The 14,778-nt window shown below is 39.3% G+C and overlaps 1 protein-coding gene and 1 long non-coding RNA gene across 2 annotated transcripts; both read right to left on the reverse strand.

Moving 5' to 3' along the window:
• Positions 1-325: 325 nt before the first annotated feature.
• LOC131246606 (uncharacterized) lies at positions 326-9,270 on the reverse strand. The gene is made up of 7 exons (XM_058246900.1): positions 9,025-9,270; positions 7,659-7,830; positions 7,292-7,341; positions 3,076-3,376; positions 2,286-2,474; positions 1,637-1,819; positions 326-856 (listed from the first exon to the last, which is right to left on the reverse strand). Exons 1-7 carry the CDS (start codon positions 9,207-9,209, stop codon positions 611-613), a joined length of 1,326 nt encoding a protein of 441 aa, XP_058102883.1. The 5' UTR covers positions 9,210-9,270; the 3' UTR covers positions 326-610.
• Positions 4,712-7,285, reverse strand: LOC131246610 (uncharacterized). The gene is made up of 2 exons (XR_009171449.1): positions 6,161-7,285; positions 4,712-6,109 (listed from the first exon to the last, which is right to left on the reverse strand). It is a non-coding gene; the product is annotated as an uncharacterized LOC131246610 (long non-coding RNA).
• Positions 9,271-14,778: the final 5,508 nt, after the last annotated feature.

Below are 14,778 nucleotides of genomic sequence, written 5' to 3' on the forward strand. Positions count from 1 at the left end.
AGTCTTAAAACCATATTTGAATATCCCCACCATGGTGTGCCATAAAGGCCGTTACCGCAACTGTTACATGCCACGGGTCGTAACAACCGTTATAGAAAAAATGTCCCATAACCGTTGTTAATAGCTCGTTAAATCCCCTGTAAAGACCATAACAACCCTGTAATGGATTGTTACAAGGCAGATACAAGTAATTCATATTTTTTACAATGTCACGGAGCAGATAGAGGTGTTTAGAGTTTTTTCTTGCAATTAAGAGAGAGAGAGAGAGAGAGAGAGAGAGAAACGGCCATTACGGAGGCCGAAACAACCATTGCGACCTGTATCGTAAAGGTAACACTGGTAGCCGTTATGGCCACCGTTACCATTACAGAGAATACCTTGATCCGCACTCTACGGTGAGAAAAGGAGACAACAAAATGAAGGCATGATAAAAAGCACATAACCAGCTTACATATCATGTAAAACAACTAGAGCATACATCTGTTCTCACACAACTAAAAGCTGACAAATCCACCCAACTCACTGCATTCTCTACAAACTGTATTTTGAAACCAAACCAGCTTCTTTTTATTGGAGGGAGATATAATAGGAGAAGATCAACCCACAAATCTTACAAGCTGACCAGCTTGAGATTGTCCGCCTTCTCTTTCAGGCTTCCAATCAGGCTGTCGAAACTCTTCTTGAAGGATTCCACACCCTCAAGCTCCAGCAGGGATCCAACCTCATTCCAGTCAATCCCCATCTTCTCAATGGCGCTGTAGACACCTTCTGCCTCTGATACATTTGCATCAATTGTCCTCGAGACGACCCCATGGTCGATGAATGCTTGCAGAGCAGCATCGGGCATGGTCGAAACCTGGAACAGGAGGCAAAGAGAAATCAGCAAATCCAAGCTGGAAACTTACAACCGACACCCCCATGATTTCAGGCTTTGGGTGCCGGCAGCAGAGAAATGGATGGGGCAGATCCCATGGCACCGGTTGTCAAGTAGGCCTTCCATGTTCTCGAGGAATTGCAACACGTTCTTGTCAACCCATCCTGTAGCGGCATCTTACATCAGGTGAGGCCCACCTTTGAGGGCCACATCCAGAAAGTCAGATCAGATATCTTTCTTAGAGGTCACATCAGATGATCCTACTCATTTGCCCAAATGAATATGGGCCATTGCCCAAATTAGTTTTAATTGTTCCAGTCCATGTTGGTTTTAATTGTTCCTTCACAGACCTCAGGATGCATAGCACCAGAATGTGTGTGTTCTTGCACCCATGGGCCATACATGGTGGGACCCACCTGAAGGAATTTCAGATCATCTCATATTTGGAGATGGGCTAAGAAATGTTTAGGCTCATTCAACCTACAGGACTTTAAACAAGTCTGACAACTGTCAACCAAATCTCATGCCATCCATAAATAGAGGGAACCTCAACAAGCATTTCAAAAAAGGACTAAAAATTTTGAATTTGGAATGCTCATAGATTCCCGCCAAACATCTTTGAATGCTGAGAGATGATGGGAGCAACAGACACTAGGGGAGCCATGTGTGCATTTTAGTCATGCCCAAAAAGAAAGAAAGAAGCAGCAGTTTTTCTTCAAAAGATGAAAATATAGGACCAGATAGTTGAGAATGAAGACTCACCGTATCAGGTCCAATGAGAGGAGCGACATACAATGTGTCGGAGTATGCCGGATTCTTAACACTGGTCGAGGCCCACAACAATCTCTGCTTCTTGGCGCCTTTCTTCACTAGAGCCTCCCATCGTGGGCCAGAGAATTTCTTCTGATATAGCTTATATGCCAGTGCCGCTTGTGCCACGGCAGCCTACAAGTGTTCAGAGTTCCCAGTGTGAGAAAATTTTCTGACTATATCTTCTTGAGCTAAGTCCACATAAAATTCATGGCCACTGGCCACACATGCAATCCTGACACGTGGTCAACATCAGAGCAATGTGTTTGGAAGGTCCCACAGTGAAGATGACATGGTCCGAAAATCAGGTCAGACAATTCATAAGGTGAGCCAACACATCTACACGTGGCCACACATGCACTCCTGCCGATTGACAATCTAAAAGAAATAACCAACCCCCACATCCAACATACACATGGCCCACCTGATCATCCTGGTTCTTGGCTCAGGTCATCTACAGAGTGGGGCTTATATTGTGCATGGCTAGGATGACTGCCACACATCCCAGGTTGGCAAGTGCGGCCATGTGTAAAGGTGCATGGAGGCTTAGCAACGCTCTATACTCTTTCTAGGGCGCATAAGACTAGAGTGTGGATTTTACCTTGCCCCGGAGGTCAAGAGCTTCAGGTGTTCCGTTCTTTTCGAGCATCTTGTCCACGAGAGTATCGACACGGCTGACGAAGAAAGATGCCACACTGGTAACTCTGGAAAGGTCACTCAGTCCAGAAGCTTCAAGACCATCCAAGTAAGCATCGATGACAGCTTCATATCGTGGAAGAGAGAAAATGAGCTGCAGAAAACGGAGACGGTCTTTCTAAACTTAACAACTTACAGGAAGCAAATCCTTACAAGAAGCATGCATGTACAGCAATGCAGCTAAGACATGGACATTTATGTTACATGTGTGATTGTGATATTGAAAGCATCAGATGTAAATGTGAGTTGGAGATAGCAGATGGGGAATATCCAGCATGCCAAACATAGCAAAGAGGCAATCCCCACAAGGAGAGAAAATGATCACACATTTATGTGCGGTCCAGGCCTCTCTCTTTTTCTTTTTCTTTTCTTTTTTTTTTTTTTAGGGGGGGGATTATAACCAAATTACCCTCAAGTGTGGAGCTAACAACTTTAGGAAGTAGAAAGATCATTCCCTGAAATAAATATGCTGAAAATATCTTCTTCTTTTTTCTTTTCAAAAAGAATGATATGGTGAAAATATCTAAACTAGGTAAAATCTGCAATGGAACCTGTAGACCATCAGGAAAATCCACATACAGATACACTAGAACTCTTGATCGGGTTGGTGATATATAAATCTTCATAATAAAAAAATGAAAGAAAGTTGGCAATATATGGCTAAATTAAGAAAACATAAGTGCAGTGGAACTTACAGTCACATTTACACTTATTCCATGTGAAATAACTTGCTTGATAGAAGGAATGCATTCTGCTGTTGCAGGGATCTTTATGTAGACATTGGGGCGGTCAACCACTTTGTGCAGCCACTTAGCAGCATCCACAGTTTCATCAGTCTTGTCAGCAAGCCTAGGAGAAACTTCAACAGATACATAGCCATCTGCCCCATCTGTTTCGTCATATATCTGTTCGAAAAGTTTGCATGCGTCTTGGATGTCTTTTATCACAAGCTCCCAGTATGCATCTTCAACATCTTTTCCCTCTTGAACAAGCTTCCTGTAAAAGTTTTGGGGACAGGTTTTGGACACAAACCCCACATTTCACTTGAGAAAGATGTACCGATTCAGAAACAATTCAATTTCACAAAGATGAACCTCACATAAGTATTTTTCCAGCAACAGTAGTTCTGGTCATAGCTATGAAGACACCTTAATTCTTTATACATTTGTTCTTGGTATTTTTATATACAGTTGAAATGGTTACTTGTAGTTAAAATTTTCTCTGTTTGAATTACTTTTTTTTAGATTGCATACTAAGTAATATTTTTAGGGAAATGGTCGTCTTTAAAATAACGAATCAAGTTTTTGCATCTGATGAATCTTATTACTGTCAAACCAAGAAATAAAAGTAATGACTAATGAGTAGTTGGCTCCATTTGATCCCATCACCTCTTAAAATTCTATATAAGTGCGGCCCAGCCACCGCCTTATAAAGATGGATGTTGATGAGATTCACCAAAAAGTGTTGTCATTTGCAGTTAAGCATGCTTGGGTGAGGGTAGGGTGGCCTCCTAAGAAGTCCTCATGTTTCACTTTCATCCCTTCTTTTTGACGCTTTCCATCTCTTAGTTTTCCAAATAAAGCTTGTCACATACCGTGCGTGTCACACGAAAAGAAAAGAAAACACCAATATAACTTTTACCAAGTGTGTTTAAAACGGGGCCATTTCCCATAATAATCTAGTAATATATCTTAAATCCACTGGCATTCACGTCTGTATCTAAGTTCTGTCACTCCTAATTTATAGGCTTGCACTTTAGACTGGTCAGCATTAGTCAACTACTGAAATAATATTCATTCCTCTGCATTCAGGAGTCAGGATCATATGCTTACCAAACTTCTTTTCTTTTTTGGAAGAGTAGGTAAATGGATTACATGAGATCAGATGTGAACCCAAGAAAAGGATGACGTTGACTTTCAAGTTTCAAAGAGACTAACCACACGCATGCGGCATGCTATAACCAAAGTAACTGAAGCATCATCTGTAAACACTCAGCATTTTTTAAAAAACATTGTTACATTTTTATAGTAGGTTGGATACAGAATGCAGGCTTTTGGAATTCTCTTACCAGCCCTTAGGCATCTGCTAAGGTTTGATCCCTCCCTTCCAATTGGTGTAGGCAAGTTTAATTTCATGGTCCCTGTAAAGGCATTCCATTCAGTTCAACCATGGGAGAGTTCTCCGGAAATAGTGTGGGACAGTCTCACCATCTCATGCAGGCCAACTTGCATAGAACTCTATGTTTTCTGAGATAAGAAATTGCTTTTGAGGTGGGTTATTTGATACACCTAATTTTTAGAGGGCTTGGACTATGGTAAATAGGTCGACTCCTATGGCTCAAGTGTCAACTGTGAGAACTACAGCCGAGTTGTTCAGTTTCAGAGGTAAGCAAGACAAGTTGTGTATGCAACTAACTAGCCACTCGCATCCAACATCCATCACTCAACTGCTAAGTACACAAACGTGTCCACAACGGTCATGCCCAGCCTCTATAGATTTCTAGATCTACTCCAAAATCCTTAATTTAAAAATAAATCTTTTAATTAAAATTTTAATTTAGAATTAAATTCTAAAAATCAAGATCTAAGCCTAGGCTAGAAATCTATTCCTAAAACTATGTTTTGATGAAAATCTAGAAGAAACCCTCCAAACCTTGATGATTGGGTTTAATTAGATGATGATGATGGTGATTCCTCCAAGCACTAATGGTGAAGACGTTCAAGGAATATCAGCCCTCACACGTCTTCCAACATCTCCACAAAAACACCTCTCTTGCTCTTTCTTCTCTTTTCTCTCCTCTCATGACCGGTTTTGCAACAATGGGGGGCTGGAACGTCCAACCTCTCAATATATTAAAGAAGTCCCATGGTTGGTCTAAAATGGTTGGGAATTGTGATTTATGGTAGTGTGGTCCAAGTTATCACAACCACTCCATTGTCTTAGTTTTTCGAGATCTTTGAAATCGTACAAGTTTTGTAATGATTGGACAAGTATAGAAAGCTATAAATCACTCATCAAAATCAACGGTCCACACTTATCAATCAGGGCTCGAACTTTGTAGAAACACGTAGTCAGATGCTCTTAGTGATTGGTCCAATTTTCACCAAAATCTGACAGTTGAAAATCCATAAACTTGATGTCTCACTTCAAGTTACTTAAAGCCTAAATTTCTTAGTTGTAATTAGATTAGGATATATCTAATTATGGGTATTTTGAGCAAAAAGTGAAGTTCTCATGTTAATCATCAAAATCAGCATGAGAATGGTATGATCTGAGCCTTCCATTAAATCAAGCTCATTGTCCCAAATCTTGTAAAATTGGTTCCATGATTATGATAAACAAAATGAATGGTTTAGGGTTATTTTCTTAGTTTAGGTATTTCTGGAATGATCTAGACATGGAGGTTTAGTTTGTACGCGTAAAATATGCTTAATAGGTTAAGTCTAAAATTTGGTAGTTATCGGATCATCAAAAGTAGTTCATCAATTCTAGGTCTAGATTAATGTGAACTATTATTATTATTATTTTTTTTATTTTATTTTTTTTGAGAGATAACAGAGACTTTCATTAAAACAAAAAAGGAAAACAGGGAGGAAGCCAACCCGCTGAGAATGTGAGTTAATTGCCTCCATACAAAAGCAAATTACAATCTTTTAAAAGCATTATATTGGAGGCCCAGTCGAAAATATAAAACTGAACTCTTTTCACTATGGAACCCATCAAATTAGACTCCCCTTTAAAACATCTCCCATTCCTCTCTTCCCACACCGCCCACCAAACACCCCCTTTACAACATCTCCCATTCCTCTCTTCCCACACCACCTCCATACAAAAGCAAATTAAAATCTATCATAACACCTATGTTAATTTAGAAATCGTATTTACACACCTCGAAATGGAATTTCGACGGTGGGTTAAGGATTTAACAACATGACGAGTATTTTGGTCAGTTTAATTTTATGATCACCTTCCTCAATCGACGGCTACAAATGTGTCATGTTCTAGTTCACCATGATTGTGTGATTCACTTGGCATTTTGACTATATGGGATTGTTCCTCTAACTATTCTACATAATTTCTACAAACAGTTTCGAAATTGGACTACCCGGTTGACTAAAATTCGTGATACAGTGTCTAGGGGCGTTTTTGTGCTTTTTTTTTAGTCAAAATTGTCACTTTGGCTAAATCACTCCTATTCATTTCAATGTTCAAAAATCATAAAGGTTAGCCCACTTAATTCCTAAAGATGAACGTTGTGTACATGATTTTCTACGATACTAAACACTTTTTGTTATGGAATTTCATATACACAAGCATAAAGTTCAATTTTTTAAGTAAGAACTCGTGGACTTTCGATACCCGAGTATTGGATAGTCCGGGTTCATACATTTACCTACAGTCAGCCTCCATCCATTTTGTTTTTTTTTTTTTAAGGATTATCCATTTTGGTAATGGGCGCATCAGCTGCTGATAACAAATTTTATAACGTTGTTGCCATCAACATAAGGAAATTAAAGCAACTAACACGTCATGAAGTATTACCAACCATATTCCTGAAATTTGAGACCCTTTGGTGGGTGGGGGTGGGGGTGTGTATTATGGAAGTTAGGTTATTGCACTGTTGAAGAGATACAAATAGCAGTATAATGTGTGTTGAGGCCTAGCAAAGCTCCCTATTTGTGTAATTGGAATTCAAACCAGAAGTAGGGGTGGGTGTTGGATCAGCAATTAAATTCCCAACCATACAGAGACAAACAGAGCATTATTACTTGTTGATATCTGCATTTGAGAAACTAAGAATGCCCAATAACCTTGAAAATGGATTGAAAGCCACAAATCCTGGATGTCATTTAAATTCGATTCGTGAACAAACAAATGAGAAGTTTCTAAAAAGTAGCTAGTTGAAAATACTTGAATTGTTCGTCATAGGCATTTGATGATGAGATCGCTTTCTGGAAAATCTGTAAAAGACAATATCAAATGCATTACTTATCATTCCAAACTTCACACCAATAACCACACGGTAAAAACTTAAATCTTTGGAAAATTAGCATCAATATTATCAAAAGGAAAGAATACGCATTCTACAGAATGCATGAAACACAAAGCAATGGTGAGATATAAGGAAAAAAATCAAATAATTAAAGACCCGTTAACAATGTTTTGTTTTGTTTATGGTTGCTTCAGCTCCCTTTTAATAAAAAATTTCAATCTTCCAAAAAAAAAAAAAAATAGACCCGTTAACAATACAGATAAGAATAAGATACGGGTGTCTTACTGTTGGGTTGCTGGTAACACCTCTAACACCGCTCGCAATCAATGGCAGCAAATCAGTTACTGGACGGCAGAGGTTGTCATACCAAGGGCTCTGCCCCTGCTTGTCATATAGATCATGAAGAGTTGTTTTCTTTGTTTGGGCACCATTTCCATCAATTTGAGAACATCTAACACTGCATTGAAAAATAAAAAAGCAAAAATAGTAGAAATGCATTAAATCATTATCATCACAATCAACAAACCAGACGCAAATTCACATGCAAATTTTCAGTTGCATGCATTTCTGCTATCGACACAGTCAAAATTTGGGCACCATTTCCATCCATATGAGAACTTCCTAACTTCTAATAGCATAGAATAAAATTTATAGCAAATTACACAAAACTATGTAACTATTAGATAGTGCTTGATCGTAACCAACCATGTAATTGTCTATTACATTGCGCCTGTGGGAATTTTATGCATTCTGTGCCGGTCGCCAGCCCAGATAAAGGAGGATAGCATCAGGTTGGCAGCCAGCGTCAAACTTATGCCATAATTTCCAATATGAATCCGAACAATATTACACAAAACTCATTAAAATCACTACTATAACAATCGGTTCTTAACCAAAAGGAAAATTTGTTGTTAGAGAAATTGATCAATTTAATCCAACCTTACGTGCAATTTCTCTACCCCGTGCAAATTTCAATCAATTTCAATAGAATCCACTTTCATTTTTATGTTCTAAGACTATAGCACAATTTTATTTTATTTAGCAAAAAATAGTATTAGTAACTCAAAAAACCTGCTGTTACGGCAATTGACCAATTGAATCCCATTTTACATGCAAATTTTCTATCCCCTGCAAATTTCCAATCTATTTCAGTAAAATCCACTTACATGCAATGTTTCAATCGGATGCAACAAAGACGAAACCATGTAAACAAACGAGTGGGAAAGTGCTTTAACTTTCCCTGTTTTCAGAATATTTTTAAAAAAAAAATAAAATCTTGAAAAGCGTGACAAAAAAAAAAAAAAAACCTATCCTAACCACCGACAATTTAAAGAGAAAAAACCATAATTCTGCTACCAGAAAGAAGGGGGAGGGGGGAAGCAATTTTTCTATCTCGAACGCAACGAGAAGAACAAAAAGGAAAGTGATGGTATAAGAAATTGATCACGGATCAGAATAATCAGATAACACAGAGTTGAATTGCTACATAAAGATCACTCAGCCCCCGATTTTTCATTAAAATCTCAAGAAGATAGCATAAGATCAAAACAAAATCACAAAATACACACGATCAGATCCTAACAGTAAATGAAATTGAACAAACGGTCTAGAAAAGATCATGAGAACCGATCAGCTAGAGAGAGAGACTTACGTCAACGAGCTCCTCTCGACATGATTTCTTCGAATCGAGAGCTTAGAAGACGGAAATCCTCTTCGAATCGAGGAGATTGAATGGAAATCGATCGAGATTTTCAGCTCGGAGGATCGAGATCTGAGAGAAGAGGAAGAAGAGTGAGAAGAGAAGCTAGGGTTTGAGAGCCTGGAAATGGAAGCCATGGAGAGAGACAGAGACGAGCGAGAGAGAGAGAGAGAGAGAGAGAGAGGTTTTTATAGGAGGGGAGTAGAGAAGGTGGCTTTTCGAGACGCAACGGAGCTGTAAAAGACGAGAGAGGGGAAGGGCAAAGTGGGAAGATTTGGTGGGTAGGTCGAAAAGCGACGTTGCTTTTGGACTGCACCGTTCGACTCTGGGCGGATATTGAGTTTCTCAATTGACTGATATCTCCTTAAGAAAAAACAAATAACAAGTGGATGCCCTCGTTGTTATCGAAGGTTTACCGAAGGAGAGTTATTTGATACTCCGGCCGCGCGTGACGCTTCATACGCAGACACTCAGAAATTGTTGAAGCGGCATTAGTTAAAGTTGAAAAATTACCGTGTGTTATTTACAGTACCAAGATAATGTTGGTTTAACCATCCTGAAGACTGATTCGTGGACAGTTGATTGTGGAAATAGGACCATTGGATATTTTTTATTTTTAACCGTCCATTAAATGTCCAGCAATCAGATATAACCAGATAATCAAATTAATGTAACTTTTAGGTCATGATACATCTAAGCGGGGACCATAATCTTAATTGTATGCTAGGTAAGAAATTTTCAAATGATTTCTAAGTGCATGTGTATGATCCATCACAGTATGTCAGAGTAGCGAAGTGTTTTCTCTTTGCTGATAAGAACCGTTCCCATACATGCAACGGTACCACACTATCGGTATCCTACGATCTTTCTCACCAACATAACACTTGCGTGGAAAATCAGTACCATGAAAAAGGTAGACCTAACTATGAATATTAGTATTTACACAAATCAAACCAAAGATGTGTTCATCAGTCATCACTGTTGTCTTAAATTCCTGTGAAAGATAATCAAAATGAGTTGTATATAATTTTGATGGATCTGCGTGGTTTATTTAGAGATTTTTGGAACATATGAAGATAATTCTATAGTAATATATCTGCAGGGAATCGAGCTACACCACACCATCCACTAAGGAGTTGAGTAAAGAATAATTGTGTTGAAGCAGTTACACGATAGATGACAAATTTAAAAACAGGAAATGTTAAGTTATGCTAAACAGTTATGATAACCATTAGAACATATAAAGCATATACATGGGCAAGTTAAGACTATAAATAATAAAGAAATTTAACAAAGTAAAATATCTCATGTCAACCCAATCAAATTAAATTTATCTTTTAATTATCTGTTATTTACATTCACTAGTATAATTCCTTTATATCGCCAGTTAATTAATTATATAGTGTAATCTTTTACTTTTACATAAGAAATCTTGTCTATTTGCTCTTTTATCTTCTGGACATAGGCTAGTGGAGTCTATTGGTGGACAATCACTAGTGGGTGGGTTCCATGTGTTTAGGCCTCTTCCACTCTTTCTTTCAATTATATTTTAAATCTAAATTTGAATTTAGTTTTATATGAGGATATAGGAATAATACTAGATAACTTCTGAACTCATCCAAACTCAATTTTTTCCTCTAAATATAAATAGGATAAGGCTCAGAGTTAAATGAAGAATAGTGGTACATAAAAATTTGTTTATTTAACTTATCTTTGGGATGATTTAAACTATAGATCGTCATCCAGGGCTTTCTATATCATAAAACCATTGGGGCGATTGGACTCATCTACTCCAGTGGTGGTTAGGCAAACCACTAAATCTAAAATGTTCATCTTCGACTTTGTTGAGGTTTAATATCGTGTAGACCATTAAATCTTAAAGGCTCATACTTCCGCACATTCTATTATTATCTATATTAAAAAAGTCATTTCGTAAATTGCTTAATCATCTTAACATGCCATGTGAGTAGCTGAATAAGCTACTAATGTTATTTAATATTAGTTACATTATTTATTTATCTTGACACCTGGGATTATATTTGTTATGTTTGAATTGAGTTGCATATCCAATTCCATTATACCTATATTTATCATGTGACTAAAATTGTAAATCAAACCACAACAAGATGGGTCATAAATTTACATAGATTCTGACCATCGATCATTCATTGATTCAAACATCGTCGCCCACGCTATTATTAGACCTACCTAATCGTGCTTAAGTTGCTTTCATGGTGGGGTCTACCACTTGCATGGTACCTATTTTCTATACAATGGCATATCAGCCTGAAAAATGGTAGTGTAGCACAAGCTGCGGTACCATGCCGGTAGGTGCATCTCTTCTCTCTCTATATTTTTAGGTGACCGGTTGTCTATCCGAAAGCGTAATGTAATATATGATCCTCGGCTTAGGACGACTTGCATATTTCTTCCTTGGGCTTGAGTTGGCATGTATCAGCCCGTAGTTTGATACCTTGACCGTTGACATTGACAAGTACGTGTAATCGATACGCTTCCAAATGTTGACCGTTGAATAACCTTATCCTTTTATCAATGGCCCAAAAATGGACAATTAATAAAGAGAGAAGCTGTCGAATGAAAGGGAGAAAGATGGACGGTTAGGATCCATCAACGTGCGAATTGGTCCATATATCGTGGGCCCTACCATATCAACCGCTCAGATCAGTGGTTCCCATAACTGTGCGAATCCTCGAGCGATGGATCGTACGATTACCCGGTCTTTAATGATTTCAGGTCGTCGCTACTCGTGAAATGAAGGCACGGGAGTTCAGACGCCTTAGTATTTCCAATCTCAGACGTTCCATCTTCAAGCGCCAGGTACAAACGCACCACACGTGTCAAATACGCAAACATGTGAAAGATCCAAACCGTTCACTGGGTGATTCCCTTTAGTATCTCAAAAATAAGAACTATTCATCATGTGGACCTCATAACAAAATATACAATTAGGAAAACGATTCCCAACGGTCTACATTCAGTTCAAGGTGCATGTTTTGCTGACGTGATTTGTAAGTTTGCCTGATTTTAGGTTAGAACACGTGCACCGTGGAGACCTCCATGTGGAAGTCTCTGCACAGCACGTGTTGCACGTGTTAATTTGGCGCTTGAAGATGAGGAGTCCACGATCAGCATTTCCGTACGCGGATTAAGTGAGGCAGGGGTAAGTGAGTCCGTGACCATGGACCCACATACACGTATGTGTTATATATCCACGCCGTCCATCCGTTTTTACAGCTCATTTCAAGGACGTGGCTCCAATGGGTTGAAGGTTATAGAAATAGGGCTATCTAAGCCGTTAAATTAGTGGTCAGAGAATGGATGGTTTTGGTTGCCCTAGACATGTGCCATGTATGGATTATCGATCGTCTGTGATTTTTACCACATCGTTTTTGCGGAGGCTGACCACATGGACGGTTGTGATTGCAGTAGATATTTGCCACGTGGACAGCGAAGATAACTGCTATGCATATCGTACTCCAGCATTGTACTTCTGTGAATCATATTCAGGGCACAGATTTGTAAATGTGGAGTAGATTTTTCATCAATCTCGATCACCCGATTGGTGGGCCCCATTCATGATCACGGATGAGAAATTACGTTGTTTATTCTAATTTAACCGTCCAAGTAAATTCTCAAATGCATTTTGTAAGTTAACTTGACACACGTGGCATAAGTGCTAGATCTGGTCCACGCAATGGTGATGACTTGATGAGCGGATCTGATCTGTAACGCGTGTGCCGCGTTGCCACGTGTGGCTGGAGGTATCAGGTAATGGATTGGCTACTCCCCCTGCCACTAGCCAATGGCTAGTGGTCGGTGTTCAATCTGTGGGCACCACTGTAATATATGTGTTTCATCCATGCCGTCCATATGCTTTTCTATTAGGTCTTTATGACCTAATTAATAGGTTGAATGTCACACCCAAATCCATACCTCAAGTGGTAAACTGGGTGAAAGATACTCGTTTCAGCAGTGAGGGCTTGGTATCGACTCCCAAAAGTGTTTGGCCCGTGAGTTTAAATGAGATATGGTGGAAGTGGGTTTTAAGATCCGATGGATTATCCCGTGTCTGTTTGAGATACACTTAAGGTACGGGTTATGAAGCCCCTTCTTAAAATTGCCCATGCTTGAATGTCAAATAAACCCTAGATACTCGTTTCAGCAGTGAGGGCTTGGTATCGACTCCCAAAAGTGTTTGGCCCGTGAGTTTAAATGAGATATGGTGGAAGTGGGTTTTAAGATCCGATGGATTATCCCGTGTCTGTTTGAGATACACTTAAGGTACGGGTTATGAAGCCCCTTCTTAAAATTGCCCATGCTTGAATGTCAAATAAACCCTACATTACGCCTTAGGAGCATTGGATATCTAATCACTATTGTTTTCCCTGTGGTGTGGTCCACCTGAGATTTATATCCCTCTAATTTTTGGGATCAATTCCTAAAATGATATTTAAAAATGGATGAATGGCATGGATAAAAGACATACTTTATAGTGGGGCCTGCATAACACCGACCACTAGCCACCAGGCTAGTATATCCCAATCTCAAGTGGGCCACATTACAGGGAAACATTGTCGAATGATCTTCAACCATTAAATTTTTGTAAAGGCACGTAAAAGTTCTAGATCAAGCTAATCTTTATTTTTTTCCTTCATCTAGGACTGTATGACCTAATCAACAAAGTGGATGTCAAAAAAAGCGTACAGTGGGCCTTAAGAGGATTTTAATGGTGTCTATGCAATCGCTATTGTTTTCTTCGGTGTGGTCCACCTGATATTTATATCCCTCTCATTTTTGGGTTCAAGCCCTAAAATTATCTTTAAAAATGGATGAACAGCGGGGATGAAACACATGCATCATGGTAGGACCCACAGAGAACCGACCACCAGCCGCCGGGCTGGTGGGAGGGGGAGTAGCGAATCCGTTTCCGCGACTATCTGCCTCGCGGACGGTATGGCTGAGCGTACATCTACGCCCTGTGCGGACCCCGACCTCCCTGGCGGCAGGACTCTGTGGGGCCCACCGTGATTCATGTATTATATCACTCTGTTCTTCATTTTTTTCAGATCATTTTACGACATGATACGAAAATTGAATTATATCCAAATTTCAAGTGGAACACACCGTAAGAAAAGGTGGATATGATGACGTCCACCGTTGAAATATTCCTAGGGCCCACAGTGATTTTATTTATCATCCAAACTGTTGATGAAATCAATGAGATCTGGATTAAGGTAAAACACAAATATCAGCTTCATCCAAGACATCCGTAGCCCTCAAGAACTTTTCAATGGTAAGCGTTCAATCTCCATTTTTCCTACGGTGTGGTCCACTTGATATTTTTTAAGCTTTATGTTTTTTGGGCATATAAAATGAGTTTTCAAGACGGATGGACGGCATGGATAAAACTAATAAATCACAGTGGGCCCCACAGTGTCCTGCAATCACAGACGTCGGCCGTGGCAGGGTCACCACGCAAACCGCGTCCCCGCTCCCCACCTACCACCCACCAACTCAACCCTGCTGTTAGAATCTCGTTTTCTCACTGCAGTAAGAGCGGAGGATGTACGGTTCCTGATGCACACAGGATCGCCTACATGTGGGGCCCATATTTCGTTAATCTAAACCGTTTATATGATGTATTTCGTATGGGTGATTTTTAGAAATCTATCAAATCACAAGATC

The sequence above is a fragment of the Magnolia sinica genome, chromosome 5 (assembly GCF_029962835.1).
Source record: "Magnolia sinica isolate HGM2019 chromosome 5, MsV1, whole genome shotgun sequence".
NCBI lineage: Eukaryota > Viridiplantae > Streptophyta > Magnoliopsida > Magnoliales > Magnoliaceae > Magnolia > Magnolia sinica.

What these genes read in the sequence shown, in the direction of transcription:
- LOC131246606 (XM_058246900.1), bottom strand. Translation starts at nt 9,209, where the DNA reads ATGGCTTCCATTTCCAGGCTCTCAAACCCTAGCTTCTCTTCTCACTCT. An exon ending in GCCTATGACGAACAATTCAA is followed by an intron (nt 3,377 to 7,291) that starts GTATTTTCAACT and finishes AAACTTTTACAG; the next exon opens with GAAGCTTGTTCAAGAGGGAA. An exon ending in CTCTCATTGGACCTGATACG is followed by an intron (nt 857 to 1,636) that starts GTGAGTCTTCAT and finishes CTCCTGTTCCAG; the next exon opens with GTTTCGACCATGCCCGATGC.